The 27,763-nt window shown below is 51.6% G+C and overlaps 2 protein-coding genes and 1 non-coding gene across 16 annotated transcripts in view; all 3 read right to left on the minus strand.

The window, feature by feature from the left end:
- Positions 1 to 2,602, minus strand: part of HNRNPUL1 (heterogeneous nuclear ribonucleoprotein U like 1) — a 36,503-nt gene extending 33,901 nt beyond the window's left edge. For 2 of the 10 annotated variants that reach the window (XM_067721288.1, XM_067721284.1), the window contains exon 1: positions 624 to 764. Coding sequence is in view for 2 of the 10 variants with exons in the window: in XM_067721280.1 (XP_067577381.1) it covers positions 518 to 812 (295 nt within the window). In the remaining 8 variants the exon portion in view is untranslated. Of the gene's footprint in view, positions 1 to 133; positions 428 to 517; positions 971 to 2,451 lie in introns of those variants that run through there. The other 8 variants (XM_067721282.1, XM_067721286.1, XM_067721280.1 and 5 more) reach the window with 8 other exon arrangements.
- A 622-nt stretch (positions 2,603 to 3,224) lies between these two features.
- AXL (AXL receptor tyrosine kinase) overlaps positions 3,225 to 27,763 on the minus strand; it is a 30,855-nt gene continuing 6,316 nt past the window's right edge. For 3 of the 5 annotated variants that reach the window (XM_067721277.1, XM_067721275.1, XM_067721278.1), the window contains 16 exons: positions 26,073 to 26,153; positions 25,826 to 25,941; positions 21,828 to 22,038; positions 21,402 to 21,541; positions 20,567 to 20,717; positions 20,326 to 20,352; positions 18,170 to 18,302; positions 17,785 to 17,876; positions 15,149 to 15,244; positions 14,941 to 15,018; positions 12,780 to 12,872; positions 12,273 to 12,394; positions 11,569 to 11,678; positions 7,487 to 7,646; positions 6,827 to 6,963; positions 3,225 to 5,089 (listed from right to left, as the gene is read on the minus strand). In XM_067721277.1, coding sequence (XP_067577378.1) covers positions 4,738 to 5,089; positions 6,827 to 6,963; positions 7,487 to 7,646; positions 11,569 to 11,678; positions 12,273 to 12,394; positions 12,780 to 12,872; positions 14,941 to 15,018; positions 15,149 to 15,244; positions 17,785 to 17,876; positions 18,170 to 18,302; positions 20,326 to 20,352; positions 20,567 to 20,717; positions 21,402 to 21,541; positions 21,828 to 22,038; positions 25,826 to 25,941; positions 26,073 to 26,153 — 2,099 coding nt within the window. In that variant the 3' untranslated portion in view covers positions 3,225 to 4,737. Of the gene's footprint in view, positions 5,090 to 6,826; positions 6,964 to 7,486; positions 7,647 to 8,000; positions 8,454 to 11,568; positions 11,679 to 12,272; positions 12,395 to 12,779; positions 12,873 to 14,940; positions 15,019 to 15,148; positions 15,245 to 17,784; positions 17,877 to 18,169; positions 18,303 to 20,325; positions 20,353 to 20,566; positions 20,718 to 21,401; positions 21,542 to 21,827; positions 22,039 to 25,825; positions 25,942 to 26,072; positions 26,154 to 27,763 lie in introns of those variants that run through there. The other 2 variants (XM_067721276.1, XM_067721279.1) reach the window with 2 other exon arrangements.
- TRNAD-AUC (transfer RNA aspartic acid (anticodon AUC)) lies at positions 10,954 to 11,026 on the minus strand. Its single transcript has one exon. It is a non-coding gene; the product is annotated as a tRNA-Asp (tRNA).

Here is a 27,763-nt window from a genome sequence, read left to right on the forward strand (position 1 = left end):
ACCCATAAGAATTCTCGGTACCCCATCCAGCAGCAAACTCCAGGACCCTCCATCCTCAAAACTCTCCCAGCCCTGAAAACACGGCCCCCAACGCCCAGCCCATAGACTGGGCTAGCATGGCTCCCAAGCCTACCCAGCTGTAAACCCTAAGATCACCATTTCCAAGATCCTCCTCAGCCCGCCGACAGAAAACCTCCTGTTCTTCCGACTGTCTCCGGCTCCAGAAACCACGGCTTCCGGTTTCCGAGCCCTAGGCTCCGGAATCCTCTACACCCCCGGACCTTCCTCATCTCCGAAACCGAGAGCCCCCACTCCAGTATCTCCCCTGCACCGAACGCCAGGATCCACCCTCCGGTCGTCCCAAGGGCCTTGTCCCCAGATCCTTTTCAGCGGCGGATGGCGCGATCCCCCGATCCTCAGATCGTCTCCCCGACCTCAGGCGCCGGGATCCCGCGTCCCACAGCCCTTCCTCGGCCCGGACTCCGGGCTCCCCGGCCCTCGCCCCGCGCACTCTCACAATGTCCGTCCGGCCCCGAGTAGCCGCCGGGCTCCGGGTGCGGCTGCAGCCCGGGCGGCGGTGGCTGCGCGGTCCCCTCCAGGTCGGAGCCCCCCTCGGTCTCGACCTCCTCGTTGTTGTGCCCGGTTCGCCCCGGTTCGTCGTCGGCCTCGAGCTCCCGCTCGTCGTCGGGCTCCTCGGCCTCCAGCGCCGCCTGCAGCCGCTCAGCAAGCTCGGCCTTGAGGCCGCGAGTGTCCAGGCCGCGGCGCTGCAGTTCCTCGCGAAGTTCGTTCACCTTCAGACGGCGTACATCCATGGCCCGGGCCCCCGGGGCGGCCCCCGAGCCCGGCCCGGCCTCCCAGGGCTCAGTCCCCCTTAAACCTTTCCTGTCAGGAGGCGAAGGGGGAAAGGGGGGGGCCCCCACTCCAATGGCGGCGGCGGCGGCTCAAAATGGCCGCCGCCACCGCCTCCCCCCTCCTCCGTGGCCCCGTGCGATGCAACACGGGTGCCAATTGGCCATCGCATGAGGGCAATGGGCGCGGGCCCAGGAGCTCAGCCAATTAGAGCGCGTCTTTCAAAAGAACGTCAATGAAAGGGCTTAGGAGTTGCCGGGGAGGAAGCGTTGGCCTACGTCGGTACTGGGACCGAAGCGGGAGGGCGGGAAAAGGAGGGAGGAGGAGCGCGCGGTGATTGGGTAGTGCCCGCGCGCCCGCTCCCGTAGGGTCAAATGAGGGAAAGGGAGTAAAGATTTGGACCAATCAGTGATGAGATCTCAGAATGAGCGGGGCCACCCCCCCCCACGGCCTTTCCTGTGCGGTCCTTTCATCAGACTACTGTCTCTGTAACACATATCTTGATTGGTCTAAATCTCCCGCCCCTAGAGGAGTCCAAGCGGGTAAAACCACTAGAAACCAATCAAATGGAGGGTCGGCAGACACCCCCGCCCCCCTTTCACGATTGCCTTTAGGAAACCGGAAAGAGATGAATTCATTAAGGACCTGCCCCTTGCCGTTAGGGCGGTTTCAAAACAGTCTGTCCACCAATCTCAGTTACTGTCTTATCTCACTAAAGCTAGTACAGTTGCATCGTTTTAGGAAAACCTACCCAGATTGGCCATTCTGGTTACTGTCGGCCTTACGGATATTGCTGTAGAGGGAAGTATACGAAATCGAGATTAAGTAAATAAATTATTCTTAATCTGGAAGAAACTCGGTTGCCTTTATGAAAAGCAACCCTTTGACTTCAGAGAATCCTGAAGGTTTGAAAATAGAGGCTAGACTAACAGCGGGAGAAAAGTTGTAAAGGGAATCACACTCTCTCCCCTTTGATAGTACATCTCACGGGGCGCCTCTTTATAGCTGCGCTACCGTCTTTCTCTATGGTTGGTATCTTACGTGGAATGGGCACTCTGCACGCGATCATAGAGCCTTCCCCTCCGGAAAGACCTCCACAATTTCAAGGGTCTCTACTCCACATCCTCTAAACTGCTGTTCAGTAGATCCGCCTTTTCGGTATCTATATTGACAAGCTCAAACACACAGGTCCGTAGTTAAGCCTCACTCTACTAAACTCCACAGAGTTTCACAATGTCTAACACTACACCACCTGTCGCCTCTAACTCAAAAGACACAAAGCTTCTGTAAGGTACACTATCGAGATACACAATGCAAACGTCCGCTGCCCACTGAGCCATACCTAAAGCCCACAAAAGCCACACAAAACCTCTACTTAGACAAAGGCGCACACACAATACAGATAAACAAATGGCGTGTGTGGGATCAGAAGCATCAATTCAGGGGATAATACACCAAACTTCGGTGTAGATGAGCCCACTAAGGTCGCCAGAGGCAGGGGGCTTCAAATGATAAAGACACACAGGACAGTTACACTACAAGCTTACACCACGGCAAAACCTAGACACACAGCACCCACTCAGAAGCGGGACAGACACTCACGTGGGCCCGTAGGTTCCAGTCCAGACACCCCGCCCCTCGCCCACGTCCGACTTCCTCTTTCCTCCCAGCTTCCCACAATGATTTGTTCTAAAAAAGTTTGTGGCCCGGATTGAACTGTTTTCGGTTCGCAGGAGCCACCACCGGGGGGCGTCCGGGCGCTGCCAAGGATTTCTCCATCTGCTGCTGGACACACCCAGGAACTTATGCCTGCGATGCTTGCAAAACACAGTGGGCTTGCCTTGGCAGGAGTCCATTTGTGGGCTCGTGATTATCGGAGGTGCTCTGTGCCTGTGTTTCTATGTGAATCTGAACGTTTGGGTCTGTGAGTGCCCTATACGGACTCTATATGTCTGAGTATTTGTGTCTGTATCTGTTACTCTAGTTTCTTCCTATTCCTGGTGACTGCCTGCCTGTGCATGTTTGTAAACGTGTTTGTATCTGAGTAATTTTGTGTTTCTCTGTGTCTGAATTTGTGTCTCTGTATTTGTGACCAGGTGTGCTTGAGTATGTCCATTAATTCATGGGTCTGTTACTTTGGAGAGGGGTAGGGTCTCTGTGTGACCCTGTGAATATCTATGTGCCTATTCCTCACTAGGGGTTTCAGTGATTCTGCTTTTGTTTGCCTGTCTTTTTGTCTATGTATATGTTCATTTCTATCCTCTTTAGTGAGGGGAGAACTCCAAGACCCCACCAAACCCTCCTTTTTACTGAGGAAACTGAGTTGCCAGGGAGAGGGGCCATATGACAACTAAGTGGAGACAAGAGGAGACAAGCATGGTTACAAAGTTTTATGTGATCTGAGCCCCTCTGGAGGTTTCAGAGTCCACACTCTGTTCAGGGGCATAAGGGACTGGCTCAGGGGGGCAGCATGGCCCCAAAGGAGGGAGTTTGTCCTTTGGGGAAAGGAGGCATCCTTAATGCATTGCACAGGCTTGAGGGGGCACACCCCACATGAGGGGAAGAGGAAGCAGAGGTGGCTAAGAAGGGAAGGATAAAACTATTCCCAAAAGGATAAAACTATAAGTTTAAAACCTTGGAATTGTATCTTAGAATTCTAGACCTGTAGACTTTTAGAATCTTACAACATGTGAATCTTAGAATATAGTGCCTAGAATCTTAAGACTTAGAACTGTGAATTCTTGGCTCCTTAACTAAAATCCTAGAAAGACAGAATGCAGCATAGAACTTAAAGGTGTCTAACGTTAAAAATGATTAAAACTTTGGCATCTGGTTAGTCACCACCAACTGTAGAATCTTATACCATAGATGCTGAGGATCCGGAATCTTGGACCAATAGGATCTAGAGTGCCTTGGAACACAGAACAGAACAACATTAGAATCTTAGAGTTTAATAATCTAGAATCTTGAAGCATATGATCCGGAATCTTAGACACAGAGAATCTAGGTTCTTAGACTAGGTCTTGGAACATTGCATCTTAGAACATTAGACCTTAGAACCTCCATCTTTAGACTCTTAGAACTTTCTAATTGCAGATTCTAGCATTTTAGATCTTTAGGATTCAGAATCTCATAACAAAAGTTTCGAGGATCATAAAGCCTTAGAACCTATAACTGACCAGCATTAGAATCTTAGAACTTGAGAAGATCAAATCTTGAAGCTTTATGATCTAGAGTTTTACAACCAGAGAAATTATGCTCTATGAGGCTCGGAACATCAAATTTTAGAACATCAGACCTTAGAACCTCCATGTCTAGAACTGTAGAATTTTTACAATTGTAGAATCTTACACCCTAGGGGTTCAGAACCCTAGAAAAATAAAATCTAGAATCATAGAGCCTTAGATCCTAGAATTAGAATCTTAGGGCTTTTGAACCTAAAATCTTGTGGGCTTTATCAAGACTCTTAGAACCAGAAAAGTCTAGAGCCATAGAGTCTCACAGCCTTAGAATATAGGCCTTAGAACTTCCATGTCTAGACCCTTAGCACTTTAGAATTAGAGACTTTGGAATTTCAGGTCCTTAGAATCAGACTCATCTTTGAAACTTAGAACCTCTGAATCTAGACTCTTTAAACCTTAGAATCTAGAATCTTGGAATGTTAGACCTGGGAGGACCCTCAGGGATTGCAGCCCAATCCCTTCCTTTTACACATGGGGACACTAAGGTGTGGAAAAGGGAGAGGATCTGTCTGGGATGGAAGTGGAATGGGTAGGAGGAGAGGGCTAAGGTTGGGGGTAAAGCCTGGAGTGGGAAAGTGAGGGGGGGGTCCCCCAGTGGCAGTGCCTAGCTTGGGTCCTGAGAGGGAGTCCCGAGTGGAGGGTTGTCTCAGGCACCATCCTCCTGCCCTGGGGGTGCTGGGGAGCTCCTGTCAGCAGGCAGGGCGGGGCCAGGAGCTGTAGAAGGGCAGAGGACGTAGCGTCCAGCAGGATGGACTTCAGCGGCAGTGAGGCAGCTGCAGGAATCCTTGGGGTCAGGCTGAGTTGGGGGCTCAGCTCCTCCAGCAGCTCCAAGTGGTTCAGGATGACCCCCACCCTCATCCATGTTGACATAGAGGATTTCGTCTGGCTCCTGGGCAGGAGGGAGGGCCTTCAGCGTATTCTCCAGATCTTCCCGAAGCTCTGCAAAACTCGGCCTGTCTCGGGGGTTTAGCTCCCAGCACCGGGACATCAGGGCATACCTAGGGTAGCAAAATGAGGAGTGGGAGACTGAACAGGGGAGCATTCTGGGAGTTTGGGGGCATTTTAGGACACTCAGAGGACTGAGGGTATTACAAGGAAGGGGAGGGAACTGTAGCAGTTCGGGGGGATCCATGGGGACTTGGGAATTCTCAAGAGTTTCTGAGGTGGGTCCTGGGACAGACACTCAGGAAATGGAAAAAGTCTTGGGAAATCTCTCTGGGTAGGGGGTGATGTTCTAGTGAGGGTTTGCTAGAGTAAAGCTTCCCAGTGTGGTTCCCCAGAACAGACCATAGCATCAAAGCTCTGAAAGCTGTATTGGTTTAAAATATGTACTCAGGGACTTCCCTGGCGGTCCAGTGGTTAAGACTCTGCGCTCTCACTACAGGGGGCACGGGTTCGGCCCCTGGTCTGGGAACTAAGATCCCGCATGCCACACGGCGTGGCCAAAAACAAAAAAACAAACAAACAAATAAATAAATAAAATACGTACTCAAATTCTGTGCCATTCCTCCCTTCAAAAGATGGAGGCTACCCTCCCTCCCCTTGAGCGTGGGTTGGATTTAGTCACTGGATTCTGACTCGGCAGCAGTGATAGTGTGTGTGATTCTGAGACTAGGTTGGAAAGGTATTGTGGATTCCTCCTTGTTCTTTCTCTTGGAACGCTCATCTGGGGGAGGCCAGCCGCCATGTCATGAGAAAACTCAAGCAGCGCTATAGAGGGGTCCGCGTGGCAAGGAACCGAGGCCTTCTGCCACAGCCATGTGAGTGAGCCACCTTGCAAGAGATCTTCCAGTCTCAAACTTCAGATGGCTTCAGCCCCAGCTGACATCTTGACTGTAACCTCATTAGAAACCCTGATCCAGAATTACCCTGCTAAGCAGTTCCCAGACTCCTGACCTTCAGAAACCATGCGAGGTAATAAATGCTTGTTGTTTTAAGCTACTGGATTTGGGGGATATAGATAACTAATACACCAGCTATGCAACCTTTGGCAAATGATTTTCCCTTGACGTGGGCCTCATCTGCATATGGGAATAATAAGGGTGCCAACCCACTTCGTATGGCTGTAGTAAGGACCAAATGACTTAATGCACGCAAAGCACTTAAAACCATACCTTCTAGTAAGTTCTATAGAAATGTTAGCTATTCTTACTGCCCTCAGCTCTTGGAGCACCCAAGGAGGACCTGGAGAGTCTGAAGCCCCGGGCTCTCCCCTCCCGATCCAAGCAACATCTTCTCTTTACCCCCAAGGTGCTCTCCTCTGTGTGTTCCATGGGATGGCAAAATTTGATAAGCACCACCCTAAAGGATTCTGGGAACGTCTCAGAGGAGCCTGGAGAGTTTGGAGAAGCTCATTATAAGGGTTTGGCGGAGGGCTCGTGTTGAAGAGCACGTGGGGGGAGTGTGGGTACCCAGGAGTCTGGGAGGAATTAGAATTCTTTGTGAGTGGGGGCGTGTCATTATTCATCGCCCACGGATACCTGGCCAGGGTAGGGGTGCTGCTCTAGCCTCTATTCCACACACAAAGCAAAGGAGGAAAGGGCACCTTTTGCTAATTCATACCTCATGGGCTAATGGTGGTTCTGTGGAGCATGGGTGAGGGGGCAGGTGGGTTCCTCAACAGTCTGAGGGATTCTGTGGTTTTAGGGGGTCCTGGAGATGTCAGGGCCATGTGGGGTGCTCAGAGTTTGGGTGTAAAATCTGAGGTGGGGGGAGGGGATCCTGTGGGTTCTCACAATCCATCCAGACAGTCCACAGGCTGCTTCAGGCGGTTTCCCTGGCGCAGGTAGTCGTAAATCTCGCTGTTCTCCACTCCTGGATATGGGGTTTGGCCTCGAGTGGCAATCTCCCACATTGTCACCCCGAAGGACCACTGTGGTGGGGTAGAAGGGGGAGAACTTAGGGGGTCTCTCCTGCACAGATGCCCTCACCCAACATACAGATTCATGGGTGTCCCCACACTTATGTGTTCACAGCTATCTTTGTGGGTGCATCACAGCTATTCACAGAAACACTTTGGTACAGGTACACACTTACGGAGGCAACTTGTGGGCACACATAGACCTGCCCACCCGTGCAAACAATTATACGCTTCACGGACACGTGGTCTCGGGTCACCCTCCACACCCTGGCTATACACATGTATATACTTACCACTGCCTCTCCCAACCTAAACTGTCTACATATCCCATGTAGCAACCTGTCACCATGCACCCATGGGCCTATGCATACCCCCAGCATGTCCACACCACCGTTCACAGATGCCCACCACACGTGGTCCCTGCGGCGGACCCCTGCGCAGGGAAGCCCTCACGTCCCTGTGAGCCCAGGTCTGGTGTGAGATGATCAGGCCACGCCCTCCCCCTGCTCCCTACTCCTGCCAGGGTTGCACGTACCACATCGCTCTTGCTGGTGTAGACGCGGTCAGCCAGGCTCTCGATGGCGATCCACTTGACCGGCATCTTGGCGATGCGTCCCTGGCGGTAGTAGTCCCCGTTGTAGATCTTCTTGGAGAGCCCAAAGTCCGCCACACACACCGACATGTTCTCGTTCAGCCTACCAGATTGGGGAGAGGAATGGGGTCACAGCATCAGCCCCCTCCACCAGGAAGCCTGCCCTTACTCTCAGACACGTCTCCATCTCTTGCCCTGGCTGTCCTGCTTGGGGCTGGGGATCAGTTTCCCCGCCTTGCCCCAGACTGGGAGGGAACCGTGTTACTTCTTATACCCTCTGTAAAAGGTGGGTGGGAAAAGGGCTGCTATGGGCCTTCCCAGATCTGGCTTTTTGCCAGATTCTAAGGTCCTTCCTAGACTCCTTGGGTTGGAGTCTCTGATTTTTTTTTAACTGTGTTTTTGAAGTATACTATATACACAGAAACATGCACAAATCTTAAATGAAGAGCTCACTGAATTTTTTTTTTAATAAATGTATTTATTTATTTTTGGCTGAGTTAGATCTTTGTTGCTGCACGCGGGCTTTCTCTAGCTGCAGTGAGCGGGGGCTACTCTTTGTTGTGGTGCACGGGCTTCTGATTGCAGTGGCTTCTCTTGTTGCTGAGCACGGGCTCTAGGCGCACGGGCTTCAGCAGTTTGGCTTGTGGGCTCCAGAGTGCAGGCTCAGTAGTTGTGGCGCACGGGCTCAGTAGTTGTGGCACACAGGCTCAGTAGTTGTGGCTTGCGGGCTCTAGAGCACAGGCTCAGTGGTTGTGGCGCACGGGCTTAGTTGTTCTGCGGCATGTGGGATCTTCCTGGACCAGGGCTTGAACCCGTGTCCCCTGCATTGGCAGGCGGATCCTTAACCACTGCGTCACCAGGGAAGCCCGAGCTCACTGAATTTTCATAAACACATCCAGGTAACCAGAAACTAGATTAAGAAACAGAACATCGTGGGGCATCTGTGCAATGCAATACCACACAGCAAAGAAAAAGAACTACTGATACGTACAATGACATGGACTAATCTCAAAACTTCATGCTGAGCAAAATAAGCTAGACACAAAGGAGTCAAAATTGCGATTCCACTTACATGACATTTAAGAAGAGGTGACAGAAGTTGATGGGGACAAAAGTACAGAATAGTGGTTACCCCTTGGGGGCAGTGACTGGGAAGGGCAGGTGACAGCCTGCCAAGGGCCTAGAAATGTTCTTTATCTTGATCTAGTGGTGGTTGTTTCCATGGGTCTATAGACACGTAAACATTCATTGAACTGCATGCAGAAAATGTGCATATTTCAGTGTATGTAGAATAGACATCGATTTTTTAAAATGAGAAAGAAAGGTTACCGGTCCTTCCTTCCTAGCGTATAACTACCCCTCCTAGGTGATCAAGATCTTCACTTCTAGCAGCATGGATTACTTGTGCTTGTTTTTGTGCTTTATATAAATAGAAGATTCCCTGATTCTTGCATCTGAGTATCTGGGATTCTGTTTTTTTAAGAATTGATGGGCTTCCCTGGTGGCGCAGTGGTTGAGAGTCCGCCTGCTGATGCAGGGGACATGGGTTCGTGCCCCGGTCCGGGAAGATCCCACATGCCGCGGAGTGGCTGGGCCCGTGAGCCATGGCCGCTGAGCCTGCGCGTCCGCAGCCTGTGCTCCGCAACGGGAGAGGCCACAGCAGTGAGAGGCCTGCGTACCGCAAAAAAAAAAAAAAGAATTGATGATTTCGGGGACTTCCCTGGTGGCTCTGGTTAAGAATCCACCTGCCAATACAGGAGACACGGGTTCGAGCCCTGGTCTGGGAAGATCCCACATGCCGCGGAGCAACTAAGCCCATGCACCACAACTACTGAGCCTGCACCCTAGAGCCCGCAAGCCACAACTACTGAAGCCCACGTGACTAGAGCCCGTGCTCCAGAATGAGAGAGGCCACCGCAATGAGAGGCTCACGTGCAGCAACGAAGACCCAACGCAGCCAAAAATAAATATTAATTAATTAATTTTTAAAAAAAGAATTGATTATTTCTACCCAGGGTGATGGACTTGGGTAATGACCAACCAGAACAGACCCCGGAGGCCCCTAATATGCTAGGAGTTAACCTTTAACTGCTGTGTCTGGGGGGTGGGGGGTGGAGATGGGTGATACTCAGGCATCTAAGCTGGTGGCTGTGGAGCACATGGGAAGCTTGGGGAAGTGGCCAGTTGCCAACTGGTAAGGAAGTATTTTAATATTTTAACAACTTAACAGAAAATGTGACGGGTGCATAACAATTGATTGTCCGCCCTGATTTTTGGTGTCACTGTTACATTGTGGGCTTAACGAGGATCAGCCCACGTTACAGAAATAAAAGAACTTCCATTTTGACTGAGTCTATTCATGCCTTTAGACCTCCTTTCCAGTTTATAGGAAATAAAGGGAACACAGGAACAAGGCAAATGCCACCACAAGGAAACAGACACATCTTATACATGGGACATCCTACAAGACAACTGGCCTGATCTCTTCCAAAAGAATATGCCACAAAACTATACACAGGGCTTCCCTGGTGGCGCAGTGGTTGAGAGTCTGCCTGCCGATGCGGGGGACACTGGTTCGTGTCCTGGTCCGGAAAGATCCCACATGCCGCTGAGCGGCTGGGCCCATGAGCCGTGGCCGCTAAGCCTGCGTGTCCGGAGCCTGTGCTCCGCAACGGGAGAGGCCACAGCAGTGAGAGGCCCGCGTACCGCAAAAAAAAAAACCAACTATACACAGGTAATGGTGGTGGAGGGTAATTCTAGATTAAAAGGGACCAAGGGGTACAACAACCAAACGCAATCTGGGAACTTTGCATAGATCCTGGTTTTGGGGGAAAAAATATCCCGAAAAGACATTTTGAAGGACAATCGGAGGAACTGGAACATGGATTGGATAGTAGGTTGTGTTACAGAATTATTGTTAATCTTCTTACGTGTGATAACAGAATTGTGGTTGTTTAGGCATAAGTCCTGATTTTAGGAGATACCTACTGAAGATTTAGGGGTGGAGTGTCACCATCTTGGCAACTTACTTTCAAATGGTTGAGGGGAGAGAGAGAAAGAGAAGAGAGGACAAATGTGGCAACATCTCAACAAGGAGGAGATATGGGTGTTCATTGCACAATTCTTTCAACTTTTCTGCAGATTTGGAATTTTTCAAAGTAAAAAGTTGGGGGGGGTGGAATTCCCTGGCAGTCCAGTGGTTAGGACTCCGCACTTCCACTGCAGGGGGCACGGGTTCGATCCCTGGTCCGGGAACTAAGATCCCGCATGCCCTCGCAGTATGGCCAAAAAAAAAAAAAAAAACTGGGGGTGGCGGGAATAAAGACATTTGTGAAAATTTGCATGTCTTATAGAAGATTCTCTGATTCTCTTTTTTGGGGGGCCGTGCTGCGTGGTTTGTGGGATCTTAGCTCCCCGACCAGGGATCGAACCTGGGTCCTCAGCACTGATAGTGCAGAGTCCTAACTACTGGACCACCAGGGAATTCCCAAAGATTCTCTGATTCTCCAGCTCCTATTTCTGAGTCCAAGAGTGTAATGAGACTAATATTCTAAGCCTGTGTGTACACACACACATACACACACCTCACCCTCACTTTAGCCCTGGTTCTGACCTATTTTCTGCTTGTCCCTTGGCAGGGGGTGTGGTCTCTTTACCCAGTGTGGCCCCTCCCCAAGGGTAGCCCCAGGTAAGACACTCAGCATGGAGGGGGACAAAGATGAAGCTTAAATGTCACCACCCTCATCGGTCACCTCTGCCCTTTTGCTCACCACATGCTACCCACCGAGCCCTCACTCTTGTCACTTTTCTTCACATCTCAGTACTCCTTCAGGATCTCGGTTCAGGGCCCACCTCCTCCAGAAAGCCGGCCCCAGCCTCCCTGCTCACCTCTCTATTCCACTCCTGAGCTCTGACCTGCCTGAAGGCTGTGTGTTTCTAGCGCCCTCTTCCATCCTGGGAAGGAGGGTGGGGCGGGGGGCAGTGTCCCGGAAGGAGGGGGGATTCCTGGAAGGGTGGAAACTCACATGCAGTTCCTGGCGGCCAAGTCCCGGTGTATGAATCTCTTGGTACTCAGATACTCCATGCCACTGGCAATGTCTGCCATGAATTTCACCAGCATCTGAGTGGGCAAGAACTGGGGGGGCCGGGGCAGGAGGGAGTAGAGGGTCAGAAGAGTCCCCGAGATCTATCCCTCCTCCCTTCCTCTCTCCTAGCTCTGCCCTGCGATGCTCTCCCAGGGCCCCAAGAATTAAATCCCACCCCTTTCTAATACGGCCCTATGTCATCCCCTCCTGCCTTCCTCTGTCTTGATCTCCTATTGTTCTTGTCCTTGATGTATGCTCCAGCAGGGAGCCCCCTTTCTGGTCTTTAAACAAGCCATGCTTGTTCCCACCTCTGAGCCTTTGCACATGCTGTGCCCTCTGCTGGGACTGCTTTCTCCCAGATCTCCCCACCTCCTCCTTCAAGTTCCCCTCCTCAGCGAGACCTTCCCTGTTCACCCAAATTAACTGCCTGGCCTCCCTGTCACTCATCCTGCTCTATTTCCTTCCTAGCACTTAAATTATCTTGCTTATTTGTTTAACTTATTTATTGTCTGGTCCCCCCACTGGCAGACAGCTCCATGCAAGCAGGCTCCTGGTCACCTTGGCCTTCCCAGTGTCTGAGCGGCTCTGGGTACCTGGTAGGTGCTCAATTAACACTTGTGGGCCAGACAATAAAATGCTCTCACCACTGGCTGGTCCCCAAGCCGGGAATAGAGAAGGAAACTGTGTAGGTCTCCGTGTTTCATGAAAGGTAAGATGACCACGGGTGCCGGGAAGCCCTCTCGTTCGGAACCCTGGAAACAGACGCCTGAGTGCCCCCAGGCAGCCCTGTCACTGGAGTTGGGCAGAAGGGGAAGCCACCCCATCTCTCAGCTCTGTCTCTCCCTCCCCCTCAAGTCTGGCCTCCAAATTGTTGAGGAGGGGGGTGACGGACCAAGCTTCAGAGAAGCCATTTCCAGCACTGTTCCCAGGGTTGTTTCTCCAGCCCTCCTGGGGACCTCAGCTATTTCTGGGAAAGGTCAGATGTCACATTCCAAGCTGAGGGAGAGAGGAAGGGGGGAACTTGCTGACTCTCAGGGAGCAGGGAGGAGGAAGCCTGGAGGTTTGATTTTTCTCAGTGCCCAAGGGAGGGGTCTTCCCTCTGCTGCGGCCTAGACGGGGCCTGTCGACCCCCTAAATCTGCCCTCCCTCACCGATGAGCCTCATGACGTTGGGGTGGTCGAATTCTTTCATGCAGACGGCTTCACTCAGGAAATCCTCCAGCTCTGACCTTGTGCAGATGGCAACTTGGGGGAGAGAGGAAGGTGTATGAGGAGGAGGGGTGGGGAGGGAGGACTCTTTCCCTCCTCCTCCTCGGCCTCATCACCATCATCATCCTCTTCTTTATCAAACGTGATTTGTAAGTACCAGGTGCTGTATTCAGCACTCTACATCTATTAACTCATTTAATCCTCTGAGGAGTTTCTATTACTTTCCCCATTTTTTTTTTTTTTTTGCGGTACGCGGGCCTCTCATCGTTGTGGCCTCTCCCGTTGCGGAGCACAGGCTCCAGACGCGCAGGCTCAGCGGCCATGGCTCACGGGCCCAGCCGCTCCGCCGCATGTGGGATCTTCCTGGACCGGGGCACGAACCCGCGTCCCCTGCATCGGCAGGCGGACTCTCAACCACTGCGCCACCAGGGAAGCCCTACTTTCCCCATTTTAAAGATGGGGAGGGGCTTCCCTGGTGGCGCAGCGGATCTGCCTGCCAGTGCAGGGGACGTGGGTTCAAGCCCTGGTCCGGGAAGATCTCACTTGCTGCGGAGCAACTAGGGCCGTGCACCACAACTACTGAGCCTGCGCTCTAGAGCCCGAGAGGCACAACTACTGAGTCAGCGTGCCGCAACTACTGAAGCCCGTGTGTCTAGAGCCCGTGCTCTGCCACAAGAGTAGCCACCGCAATGAGAAGCCCGCGCACTACTACGAAGAGTAGCCCCCGCTCGCCACAACTAGAGAAAGCCCGCGTGCAGCAACGAAGACCCAGCGCAGCTAAAAATAAATAAAATAAAAATAAATAAATTAAAAAAAAAAAGATGGGGGAGACCAATGCACAGAATGGTTAAGAAACCTGCTTAAGGGCACACACAGCTAGCAAGAGGACTAGACAGAGCTCAAACGCAGGCAGTCTGGCTCCGGGGTCCATGTGCAGCTCTGTGCTAGGCTGCTTCCCAGCACAGTCGCAGCCGCCCTGGGATCCCTACCATTGTCCCCATTGTTTTGCAACTCAGGACACTGGCTCATAGAGGCAAAGTGACTTGCTCAGCGTCACACAGCTGGGATTCAAACCCAGGTCAGGAACATAACCTGGTATGCAAGAGGCACTCAGTAATGAATGAGGGAATGAGTTATAACTCCATAACCCAAGCTTTTAGCCGCTGTGACTTTGAAAGGATCATTTCTCCCTTACCTCCAGCCTGACCCTCTAAGCTTCATCCCTATGTGGAAAGGACTTGGCCCTGGACTTCCTGTGCTGTGTGAACCTGGACTGGCTCCCACCCTCTCTGATGATGTAAATAATAGGGTTTTAGTCCACATTAATTGTGAGTTCAATGTGCCAACCCCAGCATTAAGTGCTTTGCCACACAACACCCTAGGAGGTAGAGACGTTATGATCCTTTTCTCCAGATGAGGAATGGGAGGCTCGGAGAGGGATAGTCACTAACCTGAGATCACACAGCGGGTAAATGATGAAGCCAGGTGTGCCTCATTCTCGACCTTACCCTGCTCTGCTATGCATCACAGGGGGCTGGGCCCTTTGAAAACTACATTTCCCAGGCTCCCTTTCCGGCTGTTTCCTGTTGGAGCCTGCCAATGGGAAGCACCGATGGGAGATTGACAGGTGGGCGAGTGGAGGGGAGAAGTCAGGGCATTTCATCCTCTCTCTTTCTGCTTCCAGTATTGCCTTGGCGGTGGCTGTGTCTCCTCTGTGTTTCGAGCTCCCACGAGGTAGCCCCTAACTCTGTGATTCCTAAATCCCATCAGGGAGCTCTGGCTGTGGGCTCTGGTAACACCACTTCCTGCCTCTGCCCTTCGGGCCTGGGGGTGGAAGTGACATAGTGCTGTTGCTAATTGTCTCACTGCTCCCAGCTGTTCCTTCAGTTTTCCCTATACCTTTGAGTAATCTCCCTGTATTAAGTTCCCTCTGTTGAAGGACCTGGCAGGGACTCCATTTCCTGTCCGGAAACACTGAGGTTCTGTGGTTGGGCTAAATTGCTGTTACCTTTCCTGTTCTTCTGCTTCCTTAGGGGAACAGGGAAGGGACCTGAGATTAAGGGATGGGGATCCCACATGTGTGCACATGCATGTACAGACTCACTCTTCATCGTCTTCACAGCCACCTTGAGGATGGAGTCATCCTGGTTGAGCTGGCCTTCCATCACAGCTCCAAACTCTCCTGTGGGGGACCAGAGAGAGATGCTGACCTCAGGGGGGCGTCGTAGAGACTGCATTTCCTGTGGCTGGGCGGGGGTGGGGAGAACTTCATGGTTCAGGGAGATGTGTGTGTGTGTAAAGGGGGGACTCACCTTCTCCCAGGGTCTTCCCCAGGGCCACCTTATGCCGGTCCACCATCACATCCCGCAGCTTCTCCTTCAGCTCTTCACTGATGCCCAGGCTGTTCACTGCATGGGAGGTAGGGGTAGACAGAGCCATGGAGCGGGGCTGACACCCAGACGACGCTCGCCCATAGGGATACAGGCGTGCTCATTTTATTGCACTTTGCAGATATTGTGTTTTTTACACACTGAAGACCCGTGGCAACCTTGTGTCGAGCGAGTCTATCGGCGCCATTTTCCCAATAGCATTTGCTTGCCCCGTGTCTCCGTGTCACATTTTGGTCATTCTGGCAATATTTCAAAACTTTTCATTATTTTTATATTTGTTATGATGACCCGTGATCAGTGATCTTTGATGTTACTACTACAATTCACTGAAGGCTCGGATGGTGGTTGGCATTTTTCAGGAATAAAGCAACTTAAAATTAAGGTATGTACATCGTTTTTAAAGATATAATGCTATTGCACACTTAGTAGACTGCAGTATAGTGTAAACATAACTTTTCTATGCGCTGGAAAAGCCAAAAATGCGTGTGACTTGCTTTATTGCATTATTTGCTTTATCGTGGTGGTCTGGAATCAAACCCACCACATCTCTGAGGTATGCCTGTATACCCATCGTTAAAATGCTGAAATACTTCTGCATTCATTCAAAATTAGCTAATGGCCCAGAGCACCCCCCCAGCCCCACCCTAGCTTCTCCTCTAACCCCCCTGAATCTTCCCCCAGAGCAGCAACTAAAGGGTTAGAGCCTGGCACATAATCTTGCACTAGTGGGCACCCTGATTGGTTAGCGTCCTGCCGTACCAGTTGTTAGAAATATTTCTTAACTGTTTATTGAAGTATAAACTGCAAAAATCATAAGTGAGCAGCTCAGTGGATTTTCACAAACCAAACACTACAGTGTAACTAGCACCCAGGTGAAGAACAGACCATGACCTGCCCTCTCAGGGGAGTCCACTTCCCTGACTTTTCCTACCCCAGATGAGTCTTTTCTGTTTGGGGATGTTATAAACGTGGAATCACATCATATGTTCTCTTTTGTGTCTGGCTTCTTTCACTCAACACAATGTCTATGAGATCATTGTAATGTAGTTGTCGTGTGTAGTCGGATCCATTATTTTCACTGCTGTGTAGCAATCGTTTTCCAACTTATTGGCCTCAGGACCCCTTCACATTCTTAAAATTATTGAGGCCTGAAAAGAGCTTTCTTTTATGTAGGTCATCTATACACCAGTATTTATTGTGTTCAAAATGAAAACGGAAAGATTTTCTTTTTCTTTTTCTTTTTTTTTTGGCCTCGTGGCACAGCATACAGGATCTTAGTTCCCCGTCCAGGAATCAAACCCGCACCCCCTGCAGTGGAAGCAACGGAGTCTTAACCACTGGACCGCCACTGCCAGGGAAGTCCCACGGGTAGATTTCCCAAACACAAGCATACATAAGCACATGTTCAATCAATCAACAGAACGATGACATCATCACATATTAGGAAGCCTCTGGGAAACTCCATGGAGTGCTTGCGAGAGAATGAGAGTGCCAAAGGGCAAAAGATGTCTTGGTGTTAATATGAAAATAATTTTGACCTCGTGGACCTCCTGCGAAGGTCTCGGGTACTCCCGGGGACTCAGGTCACACTTTGAGAACTGCCGCCGCACGTTATTCCGTTAGATTGCTGTGACCCCGTCACTTCCTCTTCCTTCTCCTTTTCAATAAATGTCTTTCCCAGCCCCTTCTGGTGTCTCCCTGGGGCCCTGGCGGTCTTCTCACTGTGTGCTAGGAAGATACCTAACTCTGTCCCTTTTCTTTCTGGATCTGTTTCTCCAAATGGAGAGATTAAGAGATTGGACTGGATGGCCTCTGAGGTCCCTGCTTAGCTGGGACCCTCCATAACGCTACAATCCTCTGAGTGTCTATAGTTCTAAGATTCTATGATTTTTAAGATCCTAAGGGTCTATAGTCCTGGATTATAATTCTTTCGGCCAAGATCTATTCTACCTCTCTCACATTCTTTAATTCCAAGAGGCAGGTAAGAGGATGGACTTGAGAGCAAAACGGCCTGGGTTTGAATCCCAACTCTCCAGCTTACAAGCTGTGTGGCCTCCAGCAAGTTACTTAACCTCTCTATGCTGCAGCCTCCTCATCTTTGAAGTGGGGCGGGGGGATAACGTACCTAACTCATTGGGTTGTTGTGAGGATTAAATGAAGGGACCTGTGTAGAGCACTTAGAACAGCACCTGTCACAGAGGCAGTGCTAGGGTTGGCTGTTATCATCAGCGTCATAATCATCTCATCAGCAGCGTCTTCTTCATGGTCATCATCATCATCTTTATCATCATCATCATGATTACGTTGTTCTGAGATCCTGTGGCTCTAAGCTTGGTCTTTCTAAGATCTACTATGTCTAAGATTCAGTTATTCTAAGGTTGATTCTAAGGTGGTGTGTGGTTCCACGATTCTGTTGCTCTTAGGGTCTGTGGTTCCAACATCCTAGTATTCCAAGGCCTTCAGACACTTTTGGTTCATGCATCTGCAGAAGCCCAACAGGCCCAAAGCTCTATACTTCTTATCCCAAACCCAGGCAGGGAGGCATGGGGTTCACTTACAGGTGGCTTCAGTGGTCCGACGGCTGTAGGACTTGCGAACACGGTACCTGACCACCAGCTCGCCCCTCTCCATTGTTGGTTCGAACACCTCTCTGGGGGGAATAGAGAGGAGATGAGGGCAGGGCAGAACAATGTGGAACCTCCTCCTTCCACCAACAGTGAAAGCGAACGCCATCCCCACCCCCAGGCCTGCCTGCCCTCTCCTCCAGTGTTTGCTGAGCACTTCTTGGATGGCTTTCTGCCTTCCATTCACTCCCCAGAGGCTTGCCCTCATTCTGATTCTCGGTAACCTCTCCTCCTGCACCAGCCTCCTCATGGTCTCCCCACCTCCGGCCCCTCCATCCCAGTCCATGTTGGCCTTCCAACCCACGTGACTCCCACTCACCCATAGCGGGTCTCTTTCTTCCGCCGGTGGACGAGGAACAGGGCCAGGATGAGGACACAGGCGGCAGCCACCACTGCTCCCAGCAGTACATACCACCAGGGCCATGAGAAGGCAGGGACTGGGGGTTCACTCACTGTCAGGGGGTACGCAGGACAGGTCATGGTTGAGGTCTTGGTTCCAGCTCCCTGAGCCCCAAGGGGGTGATGTTGAAAGGAGGCAGGTGTGGATATATTTGATGAGGCATGTGACAGGTGCGTTCCCCTATCTGGGGAGACTGGGCTGGGCTGGACAGGGCATGCAGTGGATACGATAGATAGGAGTGGATGTTCAAGGAAGAGTGTGAAACTTGTAGGATGAGTATGGTAAGTTAAGAGTGGGATGGATAGGGACTTCCCTGGTGGTGCAGTGGACGATAAGACTCCACGCTCCCAATGCAGGGCGCCCGGGTTCGGTCCCTGGTCAGGGAACTAGATCCCACATGCGTGCCACAACTAAGAGAGTCCGCATGCCGCAACTAAAAAGCCCGCACGCCTCAACTAAAGATCCTGCATGCCGCAACTAAGACCTGGCGCAGCCAAGATAAAAAAATAAATAATAATAAATAAATAAATATTAACAAAAAGAATGGGATGGACACTGGGGGACTGTGTGATGTGTGTGGAAGGAGTGTGGGACGAGAGTGAGAGACCTGTGCAAGGTGGGCTGTGCAATGTAATGTGAGCACGGGATGGTTGTGAGTAAATCTCAAGTGGTCTATGGGTGTGTGATATGTGTGATGATCGTGCAAGGAGGGGGGACTTGGGTGTGGAAGACAGATGAGTGGGGAGAGAACGCATACCGTGTAGGACAGGTGCACGAGGCATGTGCAATGAACATGCAAGGAGTTTGAGGCTCCAGGGACCAATGGCCAAGGAATATTTTTGAGGAGGAGTGTGTGATGGCTATGGACGGGTTTTATTTTTATTTTTATTTTTGGCCTCCCTGCGCCTTCTGAGATCTTAGTTTCCGACCAAGGATCGAACCCAGGCCCTTGGGAGTGAAAGTGCTGAGTCTTAACCACTGGACCGCCAGGGAATTCCCTGGAAGGGTTTTCGTAAAGCAAGGGATGAGAGTAAAATAAACGTGTAAAGGGCCATAGTGTGCAAAGGAGTGTGTAAAGAGTGTCAGATAAGTACTGGAGGAACTGGGATATGTGAGGATTCAGGGAGTATTCAAGGAGTTTTAGATACAAGGAAGAGCAGTATTCGTAAGGATGTAACTTGGATGTGAGGTGAGTGTGCAACAAGTGCGCAAAGGACATGGGAAGGGAAGATGAGAAGCACGGGATGAATGGAAGGGGTGTGCAAAAAGGTGGGAGTGAGTGTGTAAGGAACGGAGGATGGGTATGTGCTGAGTGTACCAGGAGTTTGGTGTGGGTGTGTGCAGAAAGCGGACATGGGTTAGGATCGGCTTGGGGTGAGGGAATAACGTGTAAGGAGTGTCGAGTGAGTGTGCAAGGAGAGTTGCAGAATGTGGGATCGTGTGGACTGAAAGTTTTACAGTGCTTGCAATGTTGGAGGTACGGTGAGTGTGTAAAAAGTATGCAGAGTGTGTGAATGAGAAGTGTGGGTGTGCATTGGGTTTGGGAGGCACGTGTGACGAATGAAGGGTTATAATGGGATGAACGTGAAAGGAGGGTGGGATTAGTGTGGAAAGGTATGCAAAGAAATGCAGGAAGGCATGTAAGGAACGTGGGTTGAGTTACAAGAGGGGCTGTAATAGTGCTAGGAGGGTACAATGGGTGTAGGAGGAATGTTTGAGAATTGTTGGAGAAATATTTGAGAAGGATGGATATGAGGGGGATAACTCACCTGTCTGTTCATTTATCCATCCATCCACCCACCCACCTACTAATTGATTCATCTACCCAACTACCGATCCATTCATCCATCCATCCATCCATCCATCCATCCATCCATCCATCCACCATTCACTGAGTACCTACAATGCACTGGGTCATTCCAGCCACCTCCACCAAGGACCACACAAACCCAAGAAGCAGAGGATTAGAGTGATGAGTTTGAGAAATACGAAAGGGATGTGCAAAGAGTGTGTGTGGTGATGGGGTCCTCACTCGACAATGAGGGAAGGGAGGGAGAAGAGGCGGAAGTCCTTACCCAGCTGGTGGATTGGCTGTCCTTGTCCTGTGAGGAGAAAGGACAGAGGGAGGACATGCTCAGAGAGGGCAAGACTGGTGAGACACAGCTGAGGGAGTGAGGCTCTCAGTAAGGTTCCAGGTAGGAACAGAGCCTAGACTGGGGTAATGCTCAAAGGTACAGCAAGCAAGTCACGGGCATCTGGGAGAGACGAGGTCCCTGTGGGCAGGTTGAAGGGGGCTGAGCACGGCTTTGGAGTTACCTGGGCGCCAGAGCACCAGGGGCACAGGGAGGCTCCAGGGTCCGTCCCCAGCGGCGGTGTAGGCTGCCACGCACACCGTCAGGTTGGGAACAGACCTGTCTCCCCGCAGCTCCAAGGTCACTTCTCGCCTTAGCCCTACATCCATTAGCACCTAGGACGTCCAGACGTGGCATCAGAGTAGAGCTCCAGCCCCTAACGCTTGAGCCTTCACCCTCAGCCTCAACTCCCCATCGTTCTCAAAGCCCTCTCCTCTCTCCTCATCTGCAGTCCCTCATCCCCTACCTCTTCCTACCCTTCATTTCTCATCCCCCATCCCGTCCTCTCCTTTCCATTCTCCATCTCTACACCCACTAAAATAACAGCTCCACCAGGACTGGGACTTTGTCTCATTCACTCCCACGTCTTCAAGTCCTAGCATGATGCGTGGAACACGGTACTTGTGTTGAAGAACTGAATTCTCATCTTTTCACCCTCATCGCTCCATCCCCTTCTAACTCCCCACCCCCTCTCTCCACCCCAGGGTGCTGCTTGCTCAGATAGTACCTTGATGCCAATTAGGAAGAGGCACCCCTTCCTCAAGATGTTATGCCACTATCTGCTGGAAAACTGTCCTGGTACATATAGGTCTACTGAAACGCTTTGTACGTGATTCAGAAATAGCCATCCCTAACCCTCTCCCGGACCCCTTTAACCGTCCCACAATGTGCCCTCCTAGCACAGTGTGATGGTGTCCTACCCAACCCGCTCAACTGTCCATGTCTGTCCTGTCATCTTCTCCCCACCACTCCTCGCTCCTCCACAGCCACTCCGCCCCAACCTAGCCAGCAGCACCCACCTCGGGGGTATCCTGACCTCGATAGGCCAGTCGGTACCCTAACAGGGTGCCCTGCAGGGGCGCCCTTGGTTCCTGCCAATGCACGAGGGCTTGGCTTCCATTCCGCATGGCGCTAACGTTCTCAGGAGGGCCCAGGGGCACTGGAGGACAGGGAAGAGGGGAAGCTGGCATCCCCACCTCTTCCTGACCCCCACCCCTGTTCCCAGGAAGTAGGGCCAGGGTACAGAGGGCATGCACGTGGGCACCTCGTGCAGGCCTCCCGTGAGCAGAAGCACGGGGGAGAGATGCCAGTGTGCCATGCTGAGGAGTCGGGGACGAGGCAGGAAGGGGTTAAACGGGCGAGAGGAGATGCCGGGGATCATACTGATGTACGCGAGGGTCAGTGGGGCAGTGAGCGACGTCTCCTGGCCACAAGCCCCTTCTTACCTCCCTCCGGTGTCTCCACAGGAAGCCAGTGGGTCCAGGGTGAGGGGCCCTGGCTACTGACACACGCCACCCGGATGTGGTAAGGGGTGTGAGGATGGAGGTTGCCCAGCCGCAGTTGGTGAGGCGGAACAGATGCTTGTAAGGTGAGGGGTTCCTCTGGGGGGTCTGGCTCTCCCAGCCAGGTGCCCACCCCATCGTCTGACAGCACAGCCTGGGGAGAGAGGGGCGCGTGAGGACAGGGTGGCCACGCAATCACTGGAGGTGCTCACACAACTCTCAGTGGTGGTGATCCTGCTGTGATGACACAGTTTTGCAAGGATGTGTGTGTGTGTCACAACTCCATGTTAGTGCAACACGGGCACCTGAGTTTGCAAAGCGAGGAGACCACCCAGCTGCGCAATGTGGCTCTGCCATCACTTGCAAATGTCACTTCTGACAAGACTTTCCCTCTCTGAGCCTCAGTTTCCTCATCTGGAAAATGGGGGCTTAGAGGAGCAAATGCCTTCCAGGGCTGCTTAAAGATTCAATGTAGGACAGTTGCACAGTGCATGGCAGGTGGTCAGCATCAACAATAATGACAGTGATGGTCAACCACAGGCAAAAGCAATGTCCCACAATAGAAGTCAGAAGAGGGAATTCCCTGGTGGTCCAGTGGTTAGGACTCTGTGCTTTCGCTGCCGTGGGCCCGCGGTTCAATCCCTGGTGAGGGAACTAAGATCCTGCGAGCCGAGCGGCTCAGCCAAAAAAACAAAAGAAGTCAGAAGAGTGGGCATCTCTGGGGGCTGAGGGAGCCTTCAAGGGAGCTGAGGAGTGTCTGCATCTTGATTCAGAGGGAGGTCACATAGGTTAAGCAATCTGGGTGTACACCAAAGATTACGCACATTATGTATGTTATACCTTAATTTAAAAAAACAAAAGCCTTGGGACTTCCCTGGTGGCACTGTGGTTAAGACTCCACGCTCCCAATGCAGGGGGCCTGGATTCGATCCCTGGTCAGGGAACTAGATCCCACACGCATGCCGCAACTAAGAGTTCACATGCCACCATTAAGGAGCCAGCGAGCCGCAACGAACACCCGGTGTAACCAAATGACTAACTAAATAAATAAGAAAAGCCTTTTACAAATCTGAACTCGTTTGATCCTCACCTCCGCTTTGCGCTGTAAGTACGTGCTGTGTTTGTGCCCGTTATACGGATGAGGACACTGAGGCTCAGAGAGATGAAATCACTGGCCCAAGGACGCCAGCTTGTCACTGATGAAGTTGGGACCTGAACCCCATCCTGTCTTCAAAACCTTTGCCCTACTGACAACAAGAACGTCCATTTAAGAGCATCAGTAATAGTAATAATACTTCTCTTCTGTTCAGAGAGGCAATGCAGCTTAGTGCCGAAGAGCACGGATACCGCATCTGGTATTCAAATCCAGCCTCTCCCACTCCCTAGCTCTGCACCTCAGTTTCCTCATCTGTAAAATGGGATCACAACAGTGTTTCCCTACTTCGCAGGGTTAACTGAATTGACTCTCGTAAGTGTGTAGAAGAGTGTTTGTGCGTGTCGAGAGTTTGTCATTATCGTTTTGTGTGTGTGAGGTTGTCTGGCCATGAGTGTCAACCTCTGCACACCCTGCACAGAGGCACAGGCTGCTACACCCACCTGGTTGCCAGGAGTGGCACCATCAGGATGGCAGGGGCCACGGCTGGGGAAGACGTCTGTACAGCCCTTCCCCACAGAACCACAACCCGCCACAGCCACACAACCCACAGCCACACAGCTCAGGGGTGCTGCCTTCACCCTGGGGAGCAATCAGGCGATGTAACCACACCACACAGTGTGTTGGGAAGTTTATTGCTTAAGGCTCTAAAGCCAGATTCCTTTGGGTCCAAATCTTGGCTTGGATATTATTTGCTGTGTGATTTAGAGTGAGTGTCTTAACCTCCCTGGGTCTCAGTTCCTGTCTCTGGAAAATGGGCTTCCAAGAGTCCCTCCCTGTCAAGGTGCGAGGTTTAAAGAAATGATGCACGTGAACTGGCTTGCCATCCTGTCAACAGCTAACATTTTCTGAGTGCCAGCTGTGTCCCAAGCACCTTGCCAAGCACATTCCTGGATGAGCAAATTGCCTTCTTACCACCACCCTATGGGGTCAATTTCTTTTTTCATTCCCATTTTACAGATGAGGAAACAGAGGCCCAGATTCAGCAGCTTGCCCAAAGTCACACAGCCCCCATGTGGGGAGACAACAGCATTGCAAGGCCTGGGGAGGAAATGAGCAGATGGTGGGTAGCAGGATGGGGGGAGTAGGTCTCCATGCCTGATCTCTGACCCACAGTGACTGACCAGAAGGGGAACCTCTTCTGGGACAAAGGGGACGTGGGTGCAGACAGTCAGGCTCCCCCTGCCCACTCCACTTCTCTTTTCCCTGGGACGGCTGTGACCTCCCACTTGAACCCTTAGCCCAGGCACAGCAGGAAGTGAGACCTGGAGAGGGAAGAGGGCACACTTCTGCTTTCTTCGGGACACTGGATGGATGTGGGTTGTGGGTACAGTCGGTGCCTGACCTGGCATTTGAGGTCTTCCCAAATCAGCCTGGCCTCTGGGATTGAAATGGTTTTATCCTTTCTAGCCATTGGGGAAGGCAGGTCACTTCCCCTCTCTGGGCCTCAGTTTCTTATCTTGAAAATGGGAAGATGAACAGCCACTCCTTTCTGGGGTTAAAATGTCAATTCAATGTGAGGTTGTCTCCAGGGCCAGAGTCTGTCTTATAAGAAAGGCAGCTCCCGTTCAATCAAGCACTGGCTCTAAATGGTCTTTAGGAGGTCAGGAGTGCCCTTTGGGTTTGGCGAGACAAGGGTTCGAATCCCACATCTGCCACTTCCTGTCTGTGACGTTGGGCAAGTTGCTTAACTACCCTGAGCCTTAGTTACTTCATCTGGAAAATGAGTGTATCCATAGACCCTGCTCCACAAACACTTGAGAGGCTGTGTGAAAAGCTGTAACGCAAGGCACAGCACATAGGTGACATTCAATAAAAGTTGGTCATTTTCCATTATTGTCATCTCCCATCACAGACACTGTCCCATCCTCACTTAAACTCTCAAATCTCAGAGAACTTCAGGCCAGAACTGGATCTCATATTCAGAGATGTGTGTCGCTTTGTTTTTCTTATTCTAGAGTAGGAACAACTTCAGGGCCGCAGGCTGGGTCTAGCTCATCTCAATTGTTAGGTATTCTTCCAGCAAACATTCCCTAGTCGATGTCTGGCCTTGTGCTGGGCAATAAATAATAGGGACCCAGTGGTGGCTAAACCAGGCCAGCCCTGCCCTCCCAGAGCTCACAGTCCAGGGGGAGACAGACTCACCCCCAGACAGTGACAACCCAGGGTGGTCAGGGCTGGGACAGGAGAAGTACAGGGCTGTGGGTACCCGGTGATGACTCTGGGCCCTGCTGTCTCAGGGCTCCCATTCCAGCTAGAGTCAATATCACTAACACTAAATAAATGAAAACAGCCAATAGTGGTTTTTTTTGTTTGTTTTTTTTTTGGCAGTGCCACATGACTTGCGGGATCTTAGTTCCCCAACCAGGGGCTGAACGCACGCCCTCGGCAGTGAAAGCACAGAGTCCTAACCACTGGACCACCAGGGAATTCCCAAAAGCAGCCAATAGTTTATTACACATTTCCAAAGGTCCAGATACTATTTTGTTAATTGCATTCACTCATTGAATCCCCACAGCCAGCCTATCAGGTAGGTACCACCATTATGCCCATTTTATAGATGAGAGAACTGAGACCCAGGGAGGTTGTGTCACCTGCCCAAGCTCATGCGGCCAGCAGCTGGTGGAGTCAGGATTTGAACCCAGGACATCTGGCTTAACCCAAGGCTCTACTGCTTCTCAACACACGAATGGGTGGGAAGGGCTTGTTTCCCAGGGAGAGGATGAGGGCCTGTGGCTGTGGATGGAAGGAGGGCTGAGACGGAGGTGAGGAAAGCCTGAGGTCTCACCTGCAGGGTGCAGTGGGTGAGGGGATAAATGCCACTCAGGCCTGGGGTCCAAGCCACCTCCAGCTCCGTCGGCTGGCTGGAAACCAAGTGGAGGTCGCGGGGCCGCTGGGGGAGCACTGTGGACAGAAGAGGGGAGAAGCTGACCCCTTGCCCAAAGCTCCCCACCCTGCCCTCAACTCCAGCTCTGACCTTTGACCCCAATGCCCCACCCTCTGACACCCAGCTCTCCATCTCCCTTTCCTGTCACCTGTGATGGTGGCTGTGCGGGACGTGGTGACCCCCTTGGCGTTATGGGCTTCACAGGAGAAAGAAGCAGTCTTGTTCAGGCCTGGGGAGTCATAAGAGGGAGGGGTCCAGTCAGAAAGGGGAAGGAGGGGCTCCCGGGCCACGCTGAGCATCCCTTCCACCACGCCCTACCCGGCAGGGTCAGTCTGGCACCCAGGGGCACCTGCTTGAAGGGAGATTGTGGGAAAGGGAGATAATACACTGGGAACACAGGTCTCCATCCCCAAACACAAGGCCAGCTAACACCCCACCCCACAGACACCCACACAGACAGAGACACATGCACACGCACACACACAGACATATACACTCAGAACCACATACGTAGACGCACACAGGCACACACACTCACACACACGCTTATGCACAGAGATACACATACATACACAGATATACAGATGCACAGGAACACTCATACTCACACACAGACACACCAGACGCATGCACCAGCACACACAGTTATACACACAGACGCACACAGAAACACACACTCACATACAGAGACGCACATACTCGGGGACTTCCCTGGTGGCGCAGCGGTTGAGAATCCGCCTGCCAATGCAGGGGACATGGGTTCCATCCCTGGTCCGGGAAGATCCCACATGCCGCGGAGCAACTAAGCTCGGGCGCCGCCACATTTACTGAGCCTGTGCTCTAGAGCCCGCGAGCCACAACTACGAAAGCCTGCACGCCATAACTACTGAACCCTACGCACCTAGAGCCTGTGCTCCGCAACAAGAGAAGCCACCGCAGTGAGAAGCCCGCTCACCGCATCGAAGAGTAGCCCCCACTCGCTGCAACTAGAGAAAGCCTGCGCACAACAATGAAGACCCAACGCAGCCAAAAATAAATAACCAAACAATAAATTAATTTAAAAAAAACACAAGGTAATCAAAAAAAGAAACGCACATACTCACACCTAGACAAACACACAGACGTACACACACTCACATATACACACAAGAATAGACACAATCACACTGAGCCACACAGACACCTGTCTCGAGGCATACACATCTAATAGACACACACTTAAGAAACAGGCCCTCATGGGGGTGTGGAAATGTAGAGGTGTTTGCTCATTGACAAGCTTAGCTGCTACCAATCCCTCTCCCCCGCACTCACTCACTCTAGCTCCACTGGCCTCCTGATGTTTCTAGAAGGTACTATGCATGCTCCCACCTCGGGAAATCTGCACTTCCGTTCCCTCTGCTTGGAACAGCATTCCCACAGACATCCACGTGGCTCCCTCCTGCCCACCTTCACATTTGTCACTCAGATTCCACCTTCCAGTCGCCTCTGTCCCCAACCACCTTGTTGAAAATTGGAACCTCCCCTCCACAACTAGCCTCTTCCCGGCTTTACTTTCTCTCTGATTCTTCTCATCACAGCACCCTTCCCACAGTCCTACGTATCCTGTTCACTGTGCGTTGACCCCACTAGCACGTCAGCCCAGGAGGGTAGGGGTTTCTGTCTGTTTTGCCCCCTGCTGTATCCCCCCAGGGGCCTAAGACGGCCTGGCGCACAGTAGGTTCTCCACAAATGTTTGTTGAATGAGTGGATGAATTTATGTACTTATGAGCACTTCCGGGTGTGTACGTAGCAACGTGAGCATGTGTAATTCCGTGGGTGAGTTCGTGTGTTTTTGCGTGT

Source organism: Pseudorca crassidens, chromosome 20 (assembly GCF_039906515.1).
Source record: "Pseudorca crassidens isolate mPseCra1 chromosome 20, mPseCra1.hap1, whole genome shotgun sequence".
In the NCBI taxonomy this organism is placed as follows: domain Eukaryota; kingdom Metazoa; phylum Chordata; class Mammalia; order Artiodactyla; family Delphinidae; genus Pseudorca; species Pseudorca crassidens.